This window comes from Oenanthe melanoleuca, chromosome 1 (assembly GCF_029582105.1).
Source record: "Oenanthe melanoleuca isolate GR-GAL-2019-014 chromosome 1, OMel1.0, whole genome shotgun sequence".
In the NCBI taxonomy this organism is placed as follows: domain Eukaryota; kingdom Metazoa; phylum Chordata; class Aves; order Passeriformes; family Muscicapidae; genus Oenanthe; species Oenanthe melanoleuca.
Genome location: NC_079333.1, coordinates 79,532,899 through 79,555,515, shown reverse-complemented (window position 1 = coordinate 79,555,515; position 22,617 = coordinate 79,532,899). Strand labels below are relative to the sequence as shown.

Below are 22,617 nucleotides of genomic sequence, written 5' to 3'. Positions count from 1 at the left end.
CTTTAGCATCCAGATTGTTTATTTCAGCTTGTAAATGGCAGCCATTTCTTGTCAGATAAGGAAAGAAATTATCAGCTTAATGTTTCCTGCAGGAAAATATTTGTGTTCTTGCTTTCTTTGACTAGGGTATGAAGATGCATATTGATGTTTTCTGCATTTTACAACCCTTCAGGATTTGTTGGTGATGCAAAATTTGGTTAGCTTCTTGAAGGCATTATAAGCAAGGAAAAAACGAGCCAAAACAGATAAAATATTTAATGCAGGCTGCTGTTATTGATTCTTTTATTTGAGACTTGAAAAGAACAAGCAAGAACAGTGAAACCTACTTTAATATATTTATTAGCAAGTACAAAACAGTTAAATTATTATTTTAAGCAGGTATTTTGTAGGATATAAGAACTTTTTCCTATGCTATTAATTCAAAAGTTGTTTTTCATAATCCCAAATAGTACATACATTTCTAGATCTTTCCTTCTTTGATAATATCCTAGCTGCAATACTAGTTCATGCACCTGTATTTTGTTATGAAAGCATGCATTAGTACAGCTGAAGTACAGAAAAAGATACTGCTGGCAGCATCAGGCAGATGGTGCAAAGTGTGGCTTCACTTGAACTAGTCTAATACTGGTAATTGCTTAATTTTTTGATTAAGTAGTGACATTTCTATGGGGATTTTTTTGTCCCCATCTCCCTCCTCCCTGCAGTTCATCACTGTGCAACATCAGAACAATACATAGTGCATCACAGGGATTATTCTGATTTTTCTTCTGTTTGTTTCCACATGAGCATCAGCGGGAAGGGCAGTGAGTGGCAAGGTCACAGAATATGTGCTTGGGAGACCTGGGTGCAGCTGCCTGCTGATGCCAGAGGCTCCAGCATGATGTATGGCTGCTCTGCACTGCAGCTCTGAAATGTCAGGGCTTTCAGTGCTTGCTTAATATGAGCTTATCATGAGGGTAGATATGGTGAAGACTGAAAAACACTTAGAGCCAAGGTAACGTGAATCATACCAGTACTTAAAATAGAAAGCCCAGCAAAGCGCTCAGAGGTTTGTCTGCTCAGTCATATTGGTGGAGTGTGTGCTGCTCCTGTTTCTCACCAGTGCTTGGCATGCCCGTGACTGCAGTCTCCTTGCAGACACAGGGCATGAGGCAGTCTTTGGGTGTCAAACCTCCTGGGCAGCCAACCTCTTGTTTGCCCTGCTTAGCATGGAGTGGGTAGGATGACCGATTCCAGTCTGCTTTTGTAGCAGTGCATCCACATCAGTCTTTCTTCAAAGCAGACGTTGTCCTTAGCTTTGTTCAGTAGGTGGGTTTTGTGGGGTTTTCTTTTCTTCTTTTGTCCCTTGGTTCTTGAATGTTTTAGTGTTAAGTCAGGTATGAGTTTTCTTCTGAGGAAGCCCTATAAAAGAGGCAGAACATGATCAATAACTGTGTCTCCCCAGCTGAGGGCTCTTCCAAGCCGATGAGCTTCCTGAGCATGAGTAACTGGGGTCGGTGTTTTTCCATGGCACTTGGTGCAGGTGCAGTTAAAAGGCTGTGTGTGAGCTGGCCCTTGCCTCCTGGGTGTTTCCTTCAGGGATCAATTAGCTGCTGTGTTGTTTCCATCAGCCTGACAAGAGACAGCTTATGTGATGTTGATCAGAGGAAGTGAGAGCTATAGTGGCATCCCTCTGTTGACAATGTCCTGCTGGATACCTCAGCAGATGTTGCTAGTGTTCAATATCACTGTGACTTTCCTGTTGGGAACTTGTTTCTCATTTCAGCATGCTGGGGACTTCCTTGCTTCCTCAGGGAGGGACCTACAGCAGCGAGATGGACCTGGCTGGGGTGGGCAGGCACAGTACCCTGCTGAGGGCCATTGCTCCCTTTCTGAAGGATGTACTCTTATTTTAGCCTTTTCCCTGCCTGGGAGTGATGCCAGGAGGAGGGTGAGAGGAGATGGGAGGTGGGTGTGAGGAGTTGTACCAGGCTGCAGCCAGGCAGACACACTTCAGTCATGTAAGTGTGGCAATGCCAGGCTGCACCAGACTGGCTGTGGTTCTAGGGAAGAAAGTGATTAGTTTCTCTTTTTATTTTATATTAAAAGCAGACTTGCATTCAAATACAATATGGTGTTTTGAAGGAAATAATTTTGTGTGTACAAATCTCTGCTGCTGCTTTAGGAAAATGATAGTCTTGTTGATAAACAGCTGGTATTAAACCGGTGTTGTGTTCAGGAGTAGAAAATTGAAAAAGCAGAGAGTATCTCAGAACCACATAAACAGTGGTGTATTTGCTTGAATTATTGACAGTCTGATATTGTATATTTTTGTTTTAATTGACTCTGCCCAGATCAGTATTGTCTTCAGGATGCTAGTGCTAAAACTGTGTGATTAATGGACAGAAATGTCAGCCTGGCCCACCTGGCTGTTCTGTGTACAGGCCAACACATGTAGTTTGCCTCAAAGATGAAAATAAGGCTGCTCAGTCACTGCTGAGTGTTAGGAAAGCACTGGGAAGACAGTGCAGTTTAATTTCTTTTAGCTTCTTGGAGAGTTTCTACTGAGGTAATGGTGACACTGCATATGTTGCTGGTGATTTGTTCTTCTGAGGATTTCTGGTTTTTAACAAGCTGCTTGATGTGAGACAATTTAGAAGGCCTCTGGTGTAAATCTGCTCCCCTGCCCTCGCAGTGGATCAATGCATGGATGTGGTACCAGAAATTAAAAACTGTACTTCTGTTTTCAACGTAGGAAAGGTACTTGAAGTGTGCTGTATTTTATTGTGTCATCAAAGTGTGTTATAAATATGAAGTAGCATCACTTACCCTCTTTTTATACTTGGAAGGCAAAGTGATGGTCATTAAATACTTTGCACTAGACTGAATGATGGATCTTCATGGTAGAAGGGCACATGAAATGATGTCAGGGTTCCCTTTTGGCCTATAATCCATAATGAATGTGTGTGTGTGATTATATTTGGGGTTTCTTCATCCTAGTTTTATGATCAGATGACTTCAGTCCAGAATTTAACAATTAAAAAAAATATTTCAGGGGATAAGTCATGTTGGAATATGATATTTTGGACTTCTTTTTTTCTTCTCATTTTAAACCTACAGTACCTTTGAGGCAGCTGCCAAATTACTTTCTATAAAGAGGGAACGAACAAGGAAGACAGAGTTTGAGACTGTCTTGTTGCTACTGCATTTCATATAGACCCATGTTATTAGCTAGATTCCTGTAATGTGCACTTCCTTGCTTGCTACAATTATTTATTGCCTAATGACTAAGCACATGTGGGTACTGCTGCTTCTAAAAAGTGCATTCTTATTAGAATGCTGGTGCATTCCTCCTTTGTTGAATTACATACTATTATGTTAATCAAGACTTAGTATGAAATAGTGGCAAGAAAAATTTTATTTTGTGGTGGGCCCAGAATAATCTTCACAAAATAATTCATTATTTTATAATGAAGTTAAATAAATTAGTTAGGAGAGGCTAGGATAGATGTGGTCATTCTATTATGGACTTCTTGAGTAAAGTAGGAGTATACTACAAATTTTTAAGAATTTTCTGGTTAGAGTGAAATAAAAAAGCAATCACAGAATTGTTAAGGTTGTTACTTTCTTTGCTGAACATCGTCTTCTGTGAATTGTTTAACCTTTCAAACCTTTTCAGTGTAGCAAATATTGCTACACTGGGTTCTAAGTGAGTATTTTTTTCCAGTTACTATAGCTTTTTTGTGAGATTGGATAGGATATTAAAAATAATAATAATAAACCCAAACACAAGTGATCGCTCTTCCTCTAGTTATTTGAAAGGTTGTATTAACTCTATTCATATTTCATAATTTCCCTGGCAGTTGACTATGAAATCTGACCTATTTAAATGGTTTTACTGTACTACATTTCCTGGAGACCTTTCAAGATAATTTGCTTCCTAATCTAAATTTAACAGTTACATAAACCACATTTTGGAGACTTGGAAATTGCTACCTACTGCCTCTGCCTTTTTTTTTTTCTGTAGACAAGCCATATTGTAAAAATGTAAGTACAGAATTCTTATCTGAAATTTGCATGTAGCCTGTCATCGGATTTTCATACATAGATGCTGTTTTTCTTTTTAATAAAATAAAGTAGGTTACTTTTTGTCCCACTTGAAAATTTCCATGGTGTTGTGGCCAATTCCATTTTTGTCAGGCTATTTTAAGATATGAAGAAGTAAAATCTCACAGGTCTAAGATACATTTACTTAACAGTTTCTTGAATTTTCTGGTTCTGTTTTTTCCATCTGTATAGGTTCTAGCAGGTACTGGGTAGGGTATGAATGTGTTTAACCTTTGTCTGCAACAGACTGAAGCCAGGAAGCACTGCTATTCCATGGAGATACTGTTTTGTTCAGAAATCTTGGCTGGCTTTAAGGATTCATTTTGTGCTCTTGTCATTGATGTCTTGCCTAATATGCTGCACAAATACAGACTCAATATGATATCTCATCCTTGTGTCTGCTGTTACTGATGAACTATCCAGAGGAATGCACTAGAAAAAGAGGCTAAATGTAATAGTTTATTTGGTAAATTTAGTTGTTTATTCTGATGTAAATTGAAAAGGAAAAAATATTGGTCTTGTTTCTGTAGGTATTTGAAATGGGTTTTGTTTTGGATAAGGCTCTGAAATATTGTTACCTATCTGATAGTTACACGTGCTGCTTGAGTGATTTTTTTGAGTAATCCATGGTAACTAGCTTTTCAAAAGAGGGAAGTGCCATAAGTCAGCAGAACATTGATTTTCCTCAGGGGCTGGAGAGAATGGTGGTAGAGGCAAGTGGTTGCTTCTTGTTCACTTTAGCAGTGCAGATACTTGTGAATGAGCAAAAAGGAGCAAACGTAACTTGGAAATCATTAATTACAAAACATACCCGTTGGATTTTTGAAAATATCAGTGTTACTCTCTTAAGATTCTTGCACGTGCTGGCTGAGGTTTGATTCCTCTTAGCTTAGGATCCATGTTTTAATTTCAGCCAGGTGCATGCAGGGTGGCTTTTTCCTGGCTTTCCTTAAAAGTGCGGTGATGTGTTGGATACAATGATCAGTTCTGTCTCCAGGGCAAAATTCCCAATATGTATAGCAGCCTTCTGGAAGCCAGGGAAAGCTGGCAGCACAATGTTGCTGTCTGTGGCTGAGGTTTTCCTGGGGTTGTTTTCTGTTTAAACACACAAAAAGGTTCAGGGCATCTTGACCTGTGTTCAGTTGTTAAGGTGACAGCAGGCAAAGAGGCTGATTTCTCTTTTTTAAAGTTACAGTTCATGTCTTAAGCTGTTTCAAGCAGATTGGGCATAAATGTGCAGCCATGGCTTGGCAAATCAGAAGTACAACAGGTGCAGAATGTGGTTCCAGTTTAGGAATAACAATGCTAGCAAATGTTTCATTGCAGTAATTGCTTGGAGAGTTGAACATCTTTTTCCTTGTGACATGATGATTTCTTACTGGTGCTTCTGTTTTTCAGTTTTCATTTAGAAGATCACTAAAGGTAGGCATCTTTAGAATTTGTATACATTGTCATGCAGGTGATTAATAAGATGTTAGTCCCTCTGTGGATTAAAAAAAGAGGGGCAAAAACACTTAGTATATTATGTTTGCATTTTTAATGATAATTTTTGAGGTAATCTGTGCTTGCCTATAATGCCTGTGCACTCTTCAAGTCCATAGCCAAAGCACCCCTACTTACTTTCTAAAGTAGAAATCCTCATCCAGTCACTGCGAAACAAGGATTTGCTCCAGGCATTTTGGGGAAGGGGGGCGTGGAGCCACATCTCTTTTGCTCTGCAACAACCTTTCAATCTTAAGTTGCTTTACACTCCCTTACCTTGTACATTGGAACTGCTGGAGAGTGTGACTGTTAAAACCTAAGTCTGTTCACAATCAAGAAGTTCAGGATGCCTATTTGCAAAATGCCAGGACAGACTGAAGGGTGCCAGTCTGCTTTGGGGATTTTGGACTGAAGCTGGGAAAGGTTGACATCAATTTTCATGGGTGGGGGGGAGGTGGAAGTGTTCTGTTCCGTGTTTCTCTGAATTGAGCAGCTTCTGATTCTGCCATTCTTCAAAGGCAGGTGAAGTGAGGCAGGAGCTGTCCCACTTAATGGATGTTACTTTAAGATCCTTCTCTAGTGTCTAGAGAATGGAAGCATCATTATCAGGGAGCTTTTCTGATGAGCCCTCATGCTTTGGGGTGGAAGTGAGCTGGAAGTTTTGTGGACAAGTTCTGTGTTAAAAGAGAAAAGTGAAATCCGCTGTAGGTGTGGTCTCTGTTGAATGGTGCTGAGGTTCTGGGTCTCCTTCTGCTTCATGTGGGGACATAGGTTGAACTTGTAGCCTGTTAAACACTTAAATAACCCGACCTACCAAACACAGCACACCTGTAATTTATTGCAACTGTTGATTTTGATACACTGTTGATGTGGTTAATATTGCCCAAAAAATCAGGCAGGAATCCAGTACTATTACTATTCAGGGCTTTTTGCCCTCAGTGACTACTTTTTCTGTGTCTGTCTGCTATCATGGAGGTGCAAATCTCTTTCCTGAGCTGCTACAAACCCAGTTCTCAAATAACAGCTTGCTACTTTTGTTTAGTGTGTGTGTGTGTTTGTTTTTCTACTCTCATGGAGTTGTTGGCACAGGTTCTGTTCTAAAGTTTTTGTTACACTTGCTGTTTCTCTGTAAGCTGTCTTTGAAGCGTAGGCATCTCTGCTCTTCTTTCCCAGTTGCCCAGGCAGAAGTCCAGGCTTCCTGGGTGTTCTGTCCTGTTATTGTCACTCCCATATTTGACCCTACTTTAATTGAATGCTTATGTTATGCTCTGCAGATACTGTTCTTAGTACAGAGTGAAAAAGTTTTATTGCTGCGTGTTTGTATAGACTCTTAAGAGATGGGAATCGCCTGCTATAAGCTTTCATCACCTTTTAACAATTGCTCAAAAATTCACCTGAATATAAAACCAAAGCAAGTAGGAAGCACTGGAATACTGCTCAGCTCACCTGGATGCTTCTTTGTTGTCTCACAAGGTCAGATAACGTACCTGAGGGTCTTTAAGCCAGGTTGTTTGGAAATGAAGCCTGCCTGGGCAGAACCTGCTTTTTTTAGGGAGACCTGCACACTCCAAGGGGCTGGGTTTAGCCTGGAGTGCAAGCTCTCAAACAGGCTCTTGATTAAAATCCATGCCTTTAAATTTTGCAAGATGGCAATATGAAAGTAGACTTCTAGACCTGCCTTCAATACCCTGCAGCAAACTCAAGTCTGGTGCCCCCAAAACATGTAAAAAGACAAGTCCTCCTGACCCAAGTGCCTTCTACATGTCAAACAGCTTTTGTCCAAGAGCTTCGTGGAAGTTTCTTCATCTTTACAAGCTACCTTGCATTTCTCATTGGAAGCAAAGCTCTGTGCTATTTTGAGTATTGAATTTTTGATGTTGCTCTTTTCTTGGAGACTGGTCTGCACATATAGCATGGCTGCCTTGTCTCCCCTATGTTGCCTGAGCTGGGAGAAGGTGAATTAATGTAAAATTATTTGTTATGTAATGGAATTTTATATCTTGCTTAAGTGATGATGCAAATGACCTTTGGCCTCTGTCTTTCTGTCTTCCCCCCAGGTTAAATACCTGACTTAGAAGTTCTGTATCTGCTTTCTTGAAAACTGGAAGCATCGCTTCCTTTGTCAGCTTTCAGGAGTGTGGGCAATGTCTTTTTTTTTATAACAGGTTGAAGGGATTGATTTCAACTTCAACTGATCACTGCATTTAGATTCAGTAAACTCACTCTCTTAAATACAAAGACTGCTGAAATTTTCCACTAAATTAAACACTTGTGCTGCAAACAATTCAATTTCAATCTCTTCAAAGCCTTTGGGCTGGCTTCTCTTATCTGAAGATCTTGTTTATCCTGTGGTATTTGGATAATCTCAAGACCCATTGTACAGTAACTAATGTGGAGTGCTTATCAAATGGGATATTCAGCTGTGTTGCTTTTTTTAAATAGCATGTGGTTATGTTTAAGCAATGAAACTGCTTACATTTCAGGTGTAGTCAAGTTGGAGTGTTGCAGGCATTTCAGGTTCAGCTATCTGTAAGCTACTTGAGTGTATCTTCTGCTTAAAAACAAAAAAAAGAAAATAGAGTTCTTGTATATTCTTGCAGAATTACTTTTTTTACTTCTTTTCTCTATTGATTTTTCTCATTCAATCCATTACGAACATAGGGATTTTTATTTACTGCTATTAATTGTAAACTGTTATTGAACCTTAGTTAAGAAACATAACTAACATTGAATATTATAGAGTGGCAGGACTAATAAGAATGTATATGGATTTTTCTTGGCACTTGTTTAGAGTGTGTAGCTGATAACTGTTTTGATTTTTCTTTTTATTAAGTAGAAGTGCAGAAAGTTCGTCCCCTCTCTCTGTAGCACGACATGTTCAAAAATTAATTTCAAAAATTTCAATACGTTTTTTTTAATGTGACTGGTGCAGTGCCACTGAAGTATTTCTTAGTGATACTCTTGATTGCTTCTCAAACTTCTGAAAACCACGTTGCTTGTGAAATTAATGGTGATCAAATTACTTAAATGGCATAATCACTGCTTTCTATGATTGTTGCTATTTAAAATCTGCCTTTTGCTTTGCATGGATGCCTTAAGGTTTCTTTATGCTTTTTTGTTTGTCTTTTTGTTTGTTTTTTAAGGTGTTATGTTTCTAAATCCTTGCCTTGCTATGCATCCACCTTATTTCCTGGCCTCTGCTTGTCTCTCAGCTAGCTACTGCCACCATGGCAACTCTCCCTCCAGTGGAACAGATGGGACATTGAGTCGAGCAGTGCACCGCTCATGCCCTGCCGGGAGTCAGCTGGCGGGTTGCACTTCTTTCTGCAAAATTAAAAGCAAGCTCTGCCCAGCAGAGGCATGCTAGTTTTGAGGGTGCTCAGTTTCATAAACAGTACTGTGATGTAATAGTTGCTTGCAGAAATAAAACATAGTGAGTGAACTGGGATTATTTCTATGCCTGAGACCTCTTCAGAGGAGCTTTGCCTTTAGTGTGAAGAACTTGGCATTGGCCAGCAGCCGGTGATTTTCTGGTAGAACGGTTGCCATCAACTTTTTTTTTTTTTTTTTTCTCTTTAGGATGCGTCAGGATGAAACGCCACAGGCATCTAAGCACCAGTGACAGTTCAGACAATGAGAGTAAGTAATACCTGCTAGTTTTTCTTTGGTCTATCACCCCCTTGTGGTTTTCTTCTGTGGTTTGAGGGCAAACCATTTCACCTCTTAAAATTCTTAAAAAAAGGTTTCTTGATTGATTTATTTTTGTATTTGTGGTCTTTGGTGTTCTGAATCACATTGTAGGAGAAAAATAAGGCAAAGGATCTTATAAGGGGAGTTTTGAGTATACTTAGAATTTCAAGAGAGGCTTATAATCTTTCTCATTCATAGCTGGCAAGAAGAAATTTGAAAATCAAAAGAAATTTTACTGCCCAGGGTTCTATTCTGTGATTCTTTTTTAAAAAATACTCCTATTGTCTCATGGTATGCAGAGCTTCAAAGTTAAGGTAGTTGGGGGTGGCAAGTTATTTGAGCATTAATGTGTTAGAATTATAATCAGTATATTGATCGTTCAGTTGTCTGATATTGGTTCTTGATCTACTCCACTTTGGTCTGTTCAGCAATTTAGTAAAGTTACATTTTAAGTGTTCCTTGGCAGACATCTACCTGAATATCTTCCCATTTTATCTACAAGAAACCCAAAACAGAACAACTCTGTGTGGCAGGGTCTTATATACCTGTTTCTTATATACCTGTGCCTATCTATAGCTCTATACATAATAATGATTCATTGTCATAATCACTGCAAGTCATTGATGAAGTTGCTCTGATGAAATAATGTTTTGCCAGAAACAGCTAAGATCACGCTATGGGTTTTTTGCATCTCTCGTTAGCACATTTTAGTATCATTGCTTTGTTCTTTGGATTTTGTTTTTTTGGGATTTTTTTAAAGCATTTTCAAATTCTGTTTTATTCTTCCTTCCACTTTGTTAGAAGGGAATTAAATGAAGGAAAGCAATCTATCTGCTTGTTTCTGTTTACTCATGCTTGTATTGGGCAGAGCATAATGTACCCATAAACTTGGTGTGCTGTGGTTTTATAAAGAGCAAGTGGAACAGGAGGAGCTGAAATTAAGCCTACAGACTGCCTAACAGGTTTTTTTTTTTTTTTTTGCCCACATCTTGTCAAAAATTATAATTCAAGAGATTGGAGTGCCTTGTGTTATACTGGAAAAGTTAAATGAATTGAACTGAGCTATAATGATCCTTTTTAATTTCCTTTTTTTTTTTTTTTTTTTTTTTTTTTTAAACAGGTCCTTCCACTTCCTTTTCTTCTTGTTCTAAATACAGGAGCAAGTCAAAAACACCAGCAAATGAACAAAAGAAGCCTGCTGAGGTAAGAGCTGGGTTGGTCGCTGGTAGTTTTCTTTCACACAGTTTTCATGTTTCTAAGCCTTGAAGAAGTGAGCTATGAATCTAGTGCTGGTGAGTCCTTTTGTCACCTGTCAAATTCTCTGTGAACCTGCATTTTCTTCACTGTGTGAGTGTTATAGGAACTCTGGTGTTTGATGGACCAAAATGGCTTATGACATTTGCAGATAGTATCATGCAGTTTGCTCTTTCCCTGGAATTTTAATATCATTTTGAAATTGGCCAAAGTTGGTATGGTCTTACTATTTGAGAGCATAGCACAGAAAAGTGGTTCATGTCTTTGTGTTTGGGAAGGATACTGTCTTTCTGCTTCAGAATGAAACAGTAGGACATTTGAGTAGGTAGGATATATATATGCAGTGTTTGCTCTGCTAGTTTGTTACTCTTGGCTTTTTACTGTCAATGTAGCTTTTTTGTTTACTCTGACATCTCCACCTGTTAGAACCTCAACACCTATCACCACTGTCACTGGACCTGTACTGACCCATTTAATAAATTGACATTTATGCACAATCCAGTGCCCAAAGCCATCTTGTCGACCATTCCATTGGTAGCCCCTCTTAGTGTAAGATTTGTTGGCTGTCTTCTCCAGATTTTATACTTGCTTTCTTAAAGGCTGAAGTCAGATACTAACTGTAAATTGGAGAAGTATTTCTTGTAGTTAATTCCCCTTACTTGTTATCACATTGCCTCTGAATGAGTCCTTCAGAATTTTAGTATGACTGCTAAAAAAAGACTGACAAACCCCACTTTATTTCTATAGAATTTAAAGTTATGTCCCAGAAGTTGTTCACTATACCAGCAGCTTTTTACCTGAGTGGTTACTGCTGTGCAGGGTTGTGTGAAGTTTGTAGATTGTGCTCCTACAGCTTAAGCTATTCAGCAAACATGCTTCATACTTCTTTTCTAAGTGCTGCTAACTAGGTGTGGTAAGAACAAGGTAAATGATACAGGATGTGTCATTTTTTGAAAGCTTAATTCTTATTGCAAGTCAGTTCAAGAAAACTCACTCATTTCTAAAAGAAAATGCAGAAAAAGTTCAAAAAAGTAAAATTGGCTAGAACTAGCTACATAGTGTTTTATTTGCAGCCACCATGAAGATTAAGAAAAATGCATTATGCTTTATGCCTTTAAGATGTTGTGATGATTATGGTTCTGTAAGAATTTAAATTTTAAAACAACTTGTGGCTACTGAGGTCTTGTAAGTGTTGCTCATGTGTGCCTAGGCAATAGCTTTGTTACCAGTCAAGCTGTGCACATGGGAGCTGAAGCACATACATTGCCCAGCTTGTTGCTGTTTCAGATATACCTCAGTGCTAGCATCTTACCAATGCCTTCTTTCTGCCAAGCCATTCAGTTTTCATTTTGTATCTCTTCCTCTTAGAGTTTGCCCTATTACAGCCTTCTTTGAGTTTGCTCTGTTCTTTCTCTAAATGCCTATGTACAATAAAACAATAATTATGAAGATGTGGTGCAGCTATGTAGCATACAAGTGTTCTGTTTACATAACTTCTAGGAGTTAAAATGAGCAGTGTTTTCAGTTCCTCCTTTTGAGATCATCTTGCTGCCTTTTACCAGTTCCAAGGCAAAAATCTTGATTCCTTTAATGCTTGAAAATATGGAACTTTGAAGAACAAAATCTGGAATATACACTTGAAATTTAAAAAGTCTATTTCATAATGTAATCCTTCTAGTAATACTGGAGTTTCTTTGTCATGGTTAAGATTCTCCTCCTGGGAGGAAAAAAAAAAAAAGAAATCCCAAACTTTAGAATATATCCTCTTTGAAAAGAGTGTCCTGAGTACAATATTTAAAAGATCCCTGAAACAAATTAAGTTCTTCTGGAAAGAGAATGGAAGGGTAAGATGCCAGTAGTATGTACCTCTTGTACATAAGACTTCTGGCCATTCTTTACAGTTTTGCTTTTGTTCTGCTAAAAGCAAGTGCTCCTTCTGACCCCTTGAAAAGCATATGCTGGGAAGTGTATTATATGAAATGCTTTTGTCAGCAGAGCATTGAAATTGATTATTTATGCATCAAGTGGTGACAACAGTGCAAAGCAAACACTGAAAAGGGACCCCACTACACACCCTTCCAAAAACCATGTTGTAATCTCACAAGCTTTTTGTAGCAATAGTTGTCTAATATCTATTGGATAGAAATGTAAATTTTCAGGCTGACAGCATCTCTTTAGCAAGGCCTCTCTGTAACAAGTTGTCATTGCTCTCCTCTCATTCACCTCTGCTTGCCAGGCAGCAGGCTGTTTCTTGAGTTAGTGATGCAGAAAATCTAGAAGGTCAAAGCTATAAATAGCTGTTTGGGAATATTTTTGTTCATGGTCTTCATGCATTATTTTTTCTTTCATGGCAGTAAGCCTTACTTTTTCAAATAAATTGCATATGAATACCTAGGCTTTCTTCCCCTTCCTCTACCATCACCAGCCCTACCTGAGTACCTGTGTTCTCTCCAAATACAGGCTTGGGTTTGGTACTCCAATAAACAAGTAGTTTATTTGCCAGTTCAGGACTAACCTAAATATTCCAGTGTCCTCTGAGGTTGCCTGAGAAAGGTGATGAGTGGGTGCTTCTGAGGACTGCTCTGCCTTGAATTGCCTTCCAGGTACTTTAGAATCCAGGTGGGTTTGGGGATGGCCTCTGTCTGGTGTTACTGCCAGGTGAAGAGGTATCATGTTACAGTGCAAATGCCAAGCCCGTTTCCAGAGCCTGTATCAATCCCAAAGGGATGTTACTGGTTGGACCTGGCTTCAACCTACTCCAGTCTCCTCCTTGGAGTAGAAGGTGAGAACAAGGGAAACCTGTAATGGTGCTTCTTCAGACCGTGGTGCTTCTGTATGTCATGTCAAAAGCAAGGCAGTGTCTCTTTCTTGCTGCTCACCTTCTGGATTATGATCTATCACAAACTACTGAAGTGGTGACTTAAAAATTCTGTTTTCCAATTATATTTAGCGTTTACTGTGAATAAATTAGCTGTGTTGAAGTTAGAGGCACACCAGTAATACAAAGTCATAGCTGGTTTGGAGACTTTTATGATGTTGTTGGCCACATACCATTTGTGGTGTTGCCCCTCAGTGGATTTAAACATAGACAGGAGGGACTCACAGCCCTCTGCAGTGGGCTGTGTGAGAGCAGCAGGATAGGAGACATTTGGATGTCTGGCTCAGCATGAAGCCTGTACTTGGCAGTTTCCTGTCTCTGTGAAAGCTGGGGCAGAAAATGATGGCAGAGTAGTGGGAATAATTTTTGCAGGGAAAACCCATTAGCTGGACTGTCCTGAATGACTGACCATGTCTTTTCCCTTATGCTTGTAGGGTAACAAAAGAGCCTAAGAGATCTTTATGACACTCAAATTTATGTGTATAATTTTTCAATCCTGTCTCCCTCTTGAAACTGTGAAGAATTTAAGTTAGCATTATGATTTTTTTTTTAAACCCTTTCCATATAACTTGGTAATATTTTGCTTCTCTTTGCAAATAGGGTTTTGAATCTCACAGCAAGAGTAGTTTTCAATCCCTCATTGCTGATTGAGACAGCTGTATTATCATGTGAAATGCAGCTTATCTTACAAAAGTAAATGGTCTGCATTCATTACTTGACTATGTGAAACTCTTTTTAGTGGCATTTAACTGTCACATAAATTGTAGGTCTTGATCCTGAGAAGCACCCTGTAAGACTAGACTCTTGGCAGCAAATGAACTCTTTTTGCAGTTTGAAAGTGCTTGATTTTGTTCTGTGAATGAATGGGCAACGTGGTTAAACTATATTGCTTTGCATGCACCATGTGTGATAAGAGACCATCACTATTATGTGCATGCTTGCCTTAGAAAATTCCGAATTATCTGGGACATGTGTACAGGCTTCTCACGACCTCTGGCAAACATACGTTATCCATGAGCTACTTTTTAGCCTGCCTGGGTTAGTTGATTTAAAAACAAAAAACAAAACAAAACAAAAAACAAAAAGCAAAAAACAAAACAAAACAAAACAAAACAAAAACAAAAACAAAAAAAAAAAAAAAAAAACAAAAACAAAACAAAAAAAAAAAAAAAAAAAAAACAAACCAAAAAACAAACAAACAGAAAAAAAAGATTGGAGGTGCAAACTCATCAGTTACTTCTATAATGTTTTTTTTTTTTCCTTTGAGATACTGTCTCAGGCTATTTGAACTCTTTAGGAAGAGGTGACCCAAATGCAGAAAGGTGTGAAAGAGCTTGCTTGTAAAAAGGCTGAGCTATTTTATCTTCGAAGTGAATGAACAGTCATAATAGTAAAGTATGAATGGTTGGAAACAATAGAGCTAGAATTCTTCAGTCCCTCCTGTCCTTGTGATGGGAGAACTGGAGAGAAGAGGCAGCCATGAGCATTGAAAAAGGAGGCCAAAAGTTACAAAATCTGTAGCAATTAAAAGGATATCCTTTTCATGCAGTTAGGCTGGGAAGCTCATCTGCTACAGGAAGTTGTTGAGACTGAGAATTAAACAAGATTAAAAAAGGAATTGGACAGATGATAGCAAGTACAGATTTTTTAAAATATCTGTATAAATTAATACCACTTTAAAAATTGATTGTTGGGATTAACCCCAAAATCCAAAGCTTATATCGATTAGCAACCAGAAGGAAACTTGACATGTTCTTGCACATTCTTCTGGCACATGAGATACTGTCAGAGACATGATGTTAGGTAGCATTGATTTAGGATCCAATTTCCTGGCTTTTCCTATACATGCTTGTGAAAGGAGGCTAGGAAGATTCATGGCTACTTGAATGAAAAGTACAATATTTAATTTGCTTGAATCCTGGATAATTCATTAAATTAGTTTTAGGGAGTTTTAATGTTAGGATTTACTGCCTTGCTTGTCCAAATTGTGTGGATGTTTGAGAACTACAAATTTAATTCTGCACATATTCCTGTCTATCACAGCATTTTTAACATTTTAAGTTTCTCAGTCCAGTTGGTATATGTGCCTGGAACTGTAGTTTCATTTCCATTTGAAATTTCTGTTGCCTTTTATTTACTTTGCTGCCAAAATCCCTCAACCAACCAAAACCCAAAGCAAACTTACCTTAAGTTTCTATATTTCTCTGTAAGGTAACTACCTTTCCAGGATGAGCCCAGCAAATTCTGTTCTTGGTGCTTCATCCCCTGTAAATGGGCAGTCTTTTGCACATACCGTCAAACATTCATACAAAGATAAACTATGCTCAGATACTATGTGGCTGTATTACATTTGTAATAGGTCATATTAGAATTTAAATTTTATTATTTATGAGGTGAATTTAGGTGTAAACCTGCTGCTTTATAAGTGTGTTTGCTGAGGGCGTGTACATGAGAACTACATAGTAGAGTAAGCCTTAATGCTTTGGGGTGCTAATGGGAGTAAAAGCTATTTGATCCTTTCAAAGGAGAATAAAGAAAGATGATTTGACCCTCAGCATGATGGAAAAACTCTTGTGTAATTTACATTTCAAATAAACTCAAGTTTGATAATGGAATTTCAAACTTGGCCTTCAAGATGGGTTGGGAGGGACACCAAAAATTTATGAAAATGCTAGCTGTTGTCTAGTTAGAGAGAATGCTGGTCCTCATTCCATGCTGTTTGTTGTAGAAGATTTAATTTTACTTTTGCAGGGAAGACAGGACATAGTAGCTCCCATCTTTTAAAAAAATCATGGCTATGTTTCTAAGCAGTGAGAGTTAGAAGACTCCCTAGGTGATGGGTGTGAGCTGAAAAGCCTGTTGCTGAGTTCTGCTGGGTGCAGGGGAAGCCTCAGGACTGAACCAATTATATGCAATCCAGCATAAAGTGGGTTTTGATTGTAATAAGAACAGTTAACCCATAAGTTACTTAAGCCTTGGAGGTATGGTTCCCAGTTATGGCCTAGATGCCTGTGACAAGTGACTGACTTGTGTTGGGAGTTTGTAAGCAGATGATTAAAGTACCTGAAAGAGCATGGAGAATGTCACAAGGCATCAGTCAGCTTCAGTAGTAGCTTGCAGAGGAGTACTGGGAAAAGTATTTAGCTCATTTTTTTCTTTTCTTAATGTGGTTTTAAGTTTGCAGTGGTCATGAACAGAAGGTGCCTGACAGTCTGCAGATCTCATGTTTGAATTGTTCATCGAAGATGGGGTTTGTAGAAAGCCATTTCATTGTTGAGACCATCCTGTTTTCAATACTAGTATTTTATTGCAATTCTCTAGAGCATTACTTGTATTCTGCCTGATATCTTTAATGGATTAGGGTACTTCATACAAAATCGTATTGTTGTTTCAGAGCGTGATTTATTCAGAGTAAGCACAGCAGGGTCCAGTGAGGAAGATTATATATTGCATTTCCATAGAGTGGAAGGAGTTTGGGTTCAAATCATAGACGGCTTTTGGTGACGTGTTTTAAAATAAATTCTAAGAAGTTAATTTTCCTTGGGCATACTCTTCTTGCATAATTTCCAAATAGAACTCAGAAGTCTGAAAAACAAATATAATATACGAACTATATCTTTGATATCATTGTTTCTTGGTGTGTTAGTGCTTTGGGGGAGCAGAGCATCCATATTTCTCAAGACTTTTTTTGTAGAATTTAGCTTTTAAAGGCATTATAGATGGCAGTGTGTCTGTAGAGCTGGCTAGAAGGTTCTCATTTCCTCAGCAAAAGCAGGCAGACTTCTACTGTGGAGCAAAACACTAATATTGACTTGTCCTGGTTTCAGCTAAGGTAGAGTTAATTTCTTTTCAATAGCTGTTGCAGTGCTGTGTTTTGTATTTGGAATTAATATGGTGTTGATAACACACTGATGCTTTGGTTATTTGGTAGTTCCTGTTTATCCCAAGTCAAGGACTTTTCTTTTTTTACATGTTTCTTGCTCTGTCAGTGAGTAGGTATGCAATAAAAAATAAACCACAAAACCAAAAAGACTGGGAGGGAGCATAACTGGGACAGGTGACCCAAACTGACCAAAGGGATATTCCACACCATAGAATAGACCTGGGCAGTTACCCAGAAGGGGAGCTGGTCTGGGTTTGAAAAGTGAGGTCTGGCATTGGTCAGTGGGTTGTGGGCACCTGTATTGTGCATCACTTGTTTGGGGTTTTTCTTTTTTATTATCATGATTGTTACTATTATTTACTATTATTATTGTATTTTACTTTATTTTCAATTATTGAACTGTTCTTATCTCAACATACAAGTTTTACTTTGATTCTCCTTCCCATTCCACCAGGTTTGTGGGGGGAATGCAGGGGAGGGGTTGAGTGAGTGGCTCAGTAGTGTTTCATTTCCAACTGGGCTTAAAACCACAACATGTCTAAAGAGCAATGTCTTTTGTTCTAGATTTAAGCCCCAGTTCTAAAACATGAAATATGTAATAGAAGTTCTCAATGAAATGGTAACAATTAGATTATGAGACAATGATGACATAAGCAGACACATTTCATTGATGTAATTTACTCAAAGTGCTACACTGTTTGAGGTTGAAGCTAAAAATTCCTGGCAGCAAAATCAAATTTTAAGTTCAGACCAAGCAGTCTTGCATGGCAAGGCTGAAACTCGTTTGTAATTTCATGCTCTCTTTGCTAAAAAATATTTTTTAAAAAAATTCCACTGTTACGCAGTAACTACTGTGGAATGCTCTGAGTGCTGGGGAGTTTCCCAATTCTGTGTGTATGCAGCTGGCTCTGGGAGCTCACTCAGTTATAGCTCAGCTCTGCAAAGCCTTGTTCTGTTGTGTGCTAAAAGCACTTGCCACCAGCTGAGTCTGGTTGTGAGGAGTGATGTTTCTGGATGGGAATACCTTATAAGCCTAGCCTTGGCATGCTCATTTTTCAGGTGTTTTCAATATGTATGATATTACAGGTGATGTCAAAATAAAGTTATGGAGTTGTGCTTTATATAAGGCAAGAAGTAGAACTACTTTGGGGTGATTGAAAGATGACCACTGTGCTTCATGTGCTAACTGGAAGTGCAGGTGGCTCTTGCCAAGAGGGGAGTGCTGTGGAGCAGACTAGCTCTTGTTCTAGAGACACAGTTAGCAAAGGAGCTGCATTGTTTTTCAAAGAAATGTTGGAAAGCAAACAGCCAAGAGGAGAAGCTGGGTATCTGAATCCTGAAGGTGTGTGTGCTGCTCTGTGTGTAGATGGCTTAGCTCATAGCCTCGAGGCTGACTGCTGATGTAGAATTTCCTCAATTTGTCAGAAAACTCTCTTTGGGTCCCCTGAGTGTTTTGGTTTACTTCCACAACAAAGGAAATACAGATTGAGTGTTCACACACGTTGCCCTCTGAGAGTATTTTACTGTTGGAAGACCCTGCTTTGCCACATGTGGAGAAATGAAGAATGACTAGGGCTAAAGATTGTAGTGATTCCAAGTGTCTGCAGGAAATCCTCAATTGACTGTTAATCATAAGTATAAACAGGCAAGTCTTAGGAAGTCTTAGCTGAGTTTTGGAATCCCTTAAGGTTTCAACAGTTATCTTTCCATTGATTAAATTTTTGACATTCAGTGGTACCTGTACTGTAAATTGTAGAAATCTGAGGCAGAGAACCTAATTTTGTGATGTGGTCAGTACTTACAACAGTCAAAAGAAACCCAGAAGAAATTCATGCTCCAGGGGATTTGTGCTCTAAAAATAGAGATATAGTTTGCATACATGATGGATGATCAGAAGATTTGCTACTAAGCAATGTAGTTAGAATACTTATGTCTTTAATAGCATTTTTCATCTAGTCGTTAAGAAATAGTGGGTTTGATATGAAGTACCTCACTTTTATATGCTGTCAGTGGCTTAAAAGGCAGTTTGTAAAGCACTTGCCTCAGATAAGATTTCAGAAATATATTTTCTGAAAATTAAAGCAGCCATTGCCCTTCTGTTATATCATCGTTTTTCCTTCTGGTGTTCTTTGGAATTGTGCCCTGTTAGTGCTTCTCATAGTCCTGGCTCTGTACCTGTAACACAGGAAACTAAAATGCCTTTTAAGTGGCATAAATAATTTTACATTTTAATTTTGGTGTGTACATATAGAGCTTGAAAAAAATGGAAGCTTGCAATTTCAGTGCTTTCACTCTTGACATTAAGATTTCAACATAGGCCTGTTAGGTACCTGAGGATTTTTATTCAGAAGGCAGCAGTGAACAGTATGTTCTGAACCAAGGCAGATAACACATTAATAGCAAAATCAAGACCCTTGAATCTGTGGGTTTGAGTATCCTCGGTCAGCTTGGTCTCCTGGCTGTCTGTATGAGATGCAGTTGTACACTATAATGAAGTAATGATGATGTTCCAGGTTACCAGCAGCTATTTCAATACCTTTTTAGCACAGAGATTTTTTTAATAATGTTTACTTGATGATTTCCAAGAACAGCTGAGATTTTTTGCAGTAGGCATAAACTGGTCTGGTACTGTCAAATTGAAAAGGATGCATGAAGATATTGGGATCTGCAATAGTTTATTACTTTTCGGGTTATAAAACTGAATTAGTAAGAAGAGAATTCAACCTGTCACAACTTATTGCAGAGATATTTTCCATTTCATTTTATTGCCCTTTGAGGATTTGATATCTCATTACAATAATACAGCTAATTAGTTGCAATGTCTCCCTAAAACCAAGTCACAGTCTCTGTTTTGCTTTACTGAACATTAAGCTGGTGCAGTGTAGCAGTGGAGGAAAAAACCCACAGAGGATACATATGCCCTTTATTTAAATTGTACACACCTGTAATTGACAGATACTGGCATTAAGTAAGGTTTGAGATGTCTGTAGATCATGTTTACATGCTTGTAAAAACTTAACTCTCTGGAGCCAAGCATTATGTCTGGAGATTGGCCACTATGGTTTGCTTTGTATGAGGGTGGTGTTTCATTGTATAGGTTTGCTAAAAGATGCTGAAGCTGGGTTTTGTCCATCACTGCTTAGACACAGAGCAACAGAGGTCTTGTGTTCCAGTAATGGCAGCTGTTCATCTTCGATCTCAGAGATCCTAACCAATAAAACTTGAAGTGGTTTTAATAAGTGAGCAAGTGCCTATCCATCAATTTTGCCATGGCAACTGTTTGTAGCCCATGATGAATATGACAGTTTAAAGTAGCTGAACTGAGTGAAAGAAAAGGATATCCTACCTTGTGTCTAAGTTAGGGTACAGACTGGTAATAAGTTGATTGAAAATATGGTGAAGAGTCTTGAATCAGATGCAGGTGTCCTTTCTCTTCTCTCTGTTACCTGTAAAATCCTTCTTCCTTCTGGTTAGCCTTTGGGCAGCAGCATGGTTTTGAATTAGTGTAAACTTCTTATACTGTACCTAATGCACTAAAAATTAATAATCTGGGTAGTTTCAAATTGATTTGTGTTGGTACTCTAAAAAAGTTATCAATGTATCTGTATTGTTTCAGTGTAGGTAGGAAAAATACCTGTCACATTCTTTAACTCAGTGCTCTTTCTCACATCCATCTTTGCACTCTGTTTGCTGCAGGTGTTCCGCAAGGATCTCATTAGTGCCATGAAACTCCCAGATTCTCACCACGTCAACCCTGATGAGTATTACATCTTTGCAGACACGTGGAAACAAGAATGGGAGAAAGGGGTTCAGGTTCCAGCCAGTCCAGAAACTATTCCACAGCCTTCTCTCAGGTATTGGTGATCAGACGTGGATCATGTGCACAAAATGGCAACTCAAAAAAGATGGTCTCTCAAACCCAGGTTGTCTAAGTGCAGTCAGCTTTTCTCTGTTGGTATGTTTAAATCTTCAGCGTAGCAGCCTTCAGACATGTTCTTAAACCACACAAGTGCCAATTTGGAAAACATTTTTGTGGCACTTCAGTCCGGATCGCATTCTGTCTGCACGCTGTTACAGTATCTACATTGCGAGTGTCAAAAAATCTTTTTTCCCTCAGTCACATGGTGCTTGGATTAAAAGCTGTTTTTTATTTGAGTGTGGGGAGTTGAATAAATTAAAAATAAACCCGTATCTTATGCATATTATTTGAAAGGTTTCCCTACACAGCATGATGATATAGAGCACTAGGCATGCAGTAATCACTGGTACCTTGTAAAATTACTCATTTGTTTATATAATCTAATTTTGGTTATTCTCAATGTTTTAACTCTTTCTACCTTCTGTCACCACAGTTGGCTGCTTAACATTATAGAATTTCAGTGATTTCAGATTCTGGAGATAGATAAAGAATCTTCTGTTCTCTTACACTGTGTTTAGACTAGGGAAACATAGCACTGTGGTCCTGCAGCCCTTCCTGATGGAAACAAAGCATGTTTCAACAGAGAAAGGTTAATGCCAGCATGGTCTTCAAGATGAAGATAAATGAATTGTCTGGTGAAAGTGCTGAGCCAGCATAATTCAATTTCCACTGAGGCTATTGCCAGTACCCAGTTATTAAAAATAAGTATATTGCAACTCATACCAGCAGTATTATATTAGAGGAAAAGAAATGCTATAGATTTGGCTGGACCAGAAAAAAGAAAAGCTCACAAGGGAATTAGAGGAAAAAATGAGCAGGGTGAAGGGGGATGAAGAATGGCAGAACAACACTGTTTGTGCTAACATTGATAATCTACATTGTCCAGTCACAATTATATGGGATACAGTTTGACAGCTGCCTCCTTCTTTGCTGCCTTATTTTCCAGAGTTTTTATCTTTTCCTTGTCCTGTGGAGGGTCCAGAAAGCATGTAGAGCTGCTCATGCATGGCACTGTTCCATTCTGTATCTCTCTGGCTTTCTTCCACATGTAGGGCTTTTTGCATTGAATTCAGAGAAAGATTGTACTTTATCTAGTTAAAATTATTCTTTCCATTCCAAAATCAAACCAATCAAATACTGGATTTTATCTCTGAAAATACTTAAAAGGTTGAGAACACAAATCTTTTTTTCCCTTGCTTTTTGGATGACTTTTCCTCTTTATGTTTTTGCTTGGCATCAGAATATTTCTTGCATAACAAAAATAATATATTTGTAATGTGGATAAGGTGTAATTTACAAAATAAGGGTAAATTGAGTATCCCAAATGAAGAGCAAGGATTTTTCGCACACACAGAGACACTACAGTAGAATAAATTAAGCTTTTGTGAAAAAGCTAGTATATTCAAGAGATTGGTTGGCAGGATT

At 38.4% G+C, this 22,617-nt stretch overlaps 1 protein-coding gene across 11 annotated transcripts in view; it reads left to right on the top strand.

The window, feature by feature from the left end:
- Positions 1 to 22,617, top strand: part of JADE3 (jade family PHD finger 3) — a 63,916-nt gene that overhangs the window by 22,589 nt on the left and 18,710 nt on the right. For all 11 annotated transcript variants that reach the window (XM_056496308.1, XM_056496251.1, XM_056496222.1 and 8 more), the window contains 3 exons: positions 9,148 to 9,207; positions 10,379 to 10,461; positions 20,970 to 21,127. In XM_056496308.1, coding sequence (XP_056352283.1) covers positions 9,159 to 9,207; positions 10,379 to 10,461; positions 20,970 to 21,127 — 290 coding nt within the window. In that variant the 5' untranslated portion in view covers positions 9,148 to 9,158. The remainder of the gene's footprint in view (positions 1 to 9,147; positions 9,208 to 10,378; positions 10,462 to 20,969; positions 21,128 to 22,617) is intronic.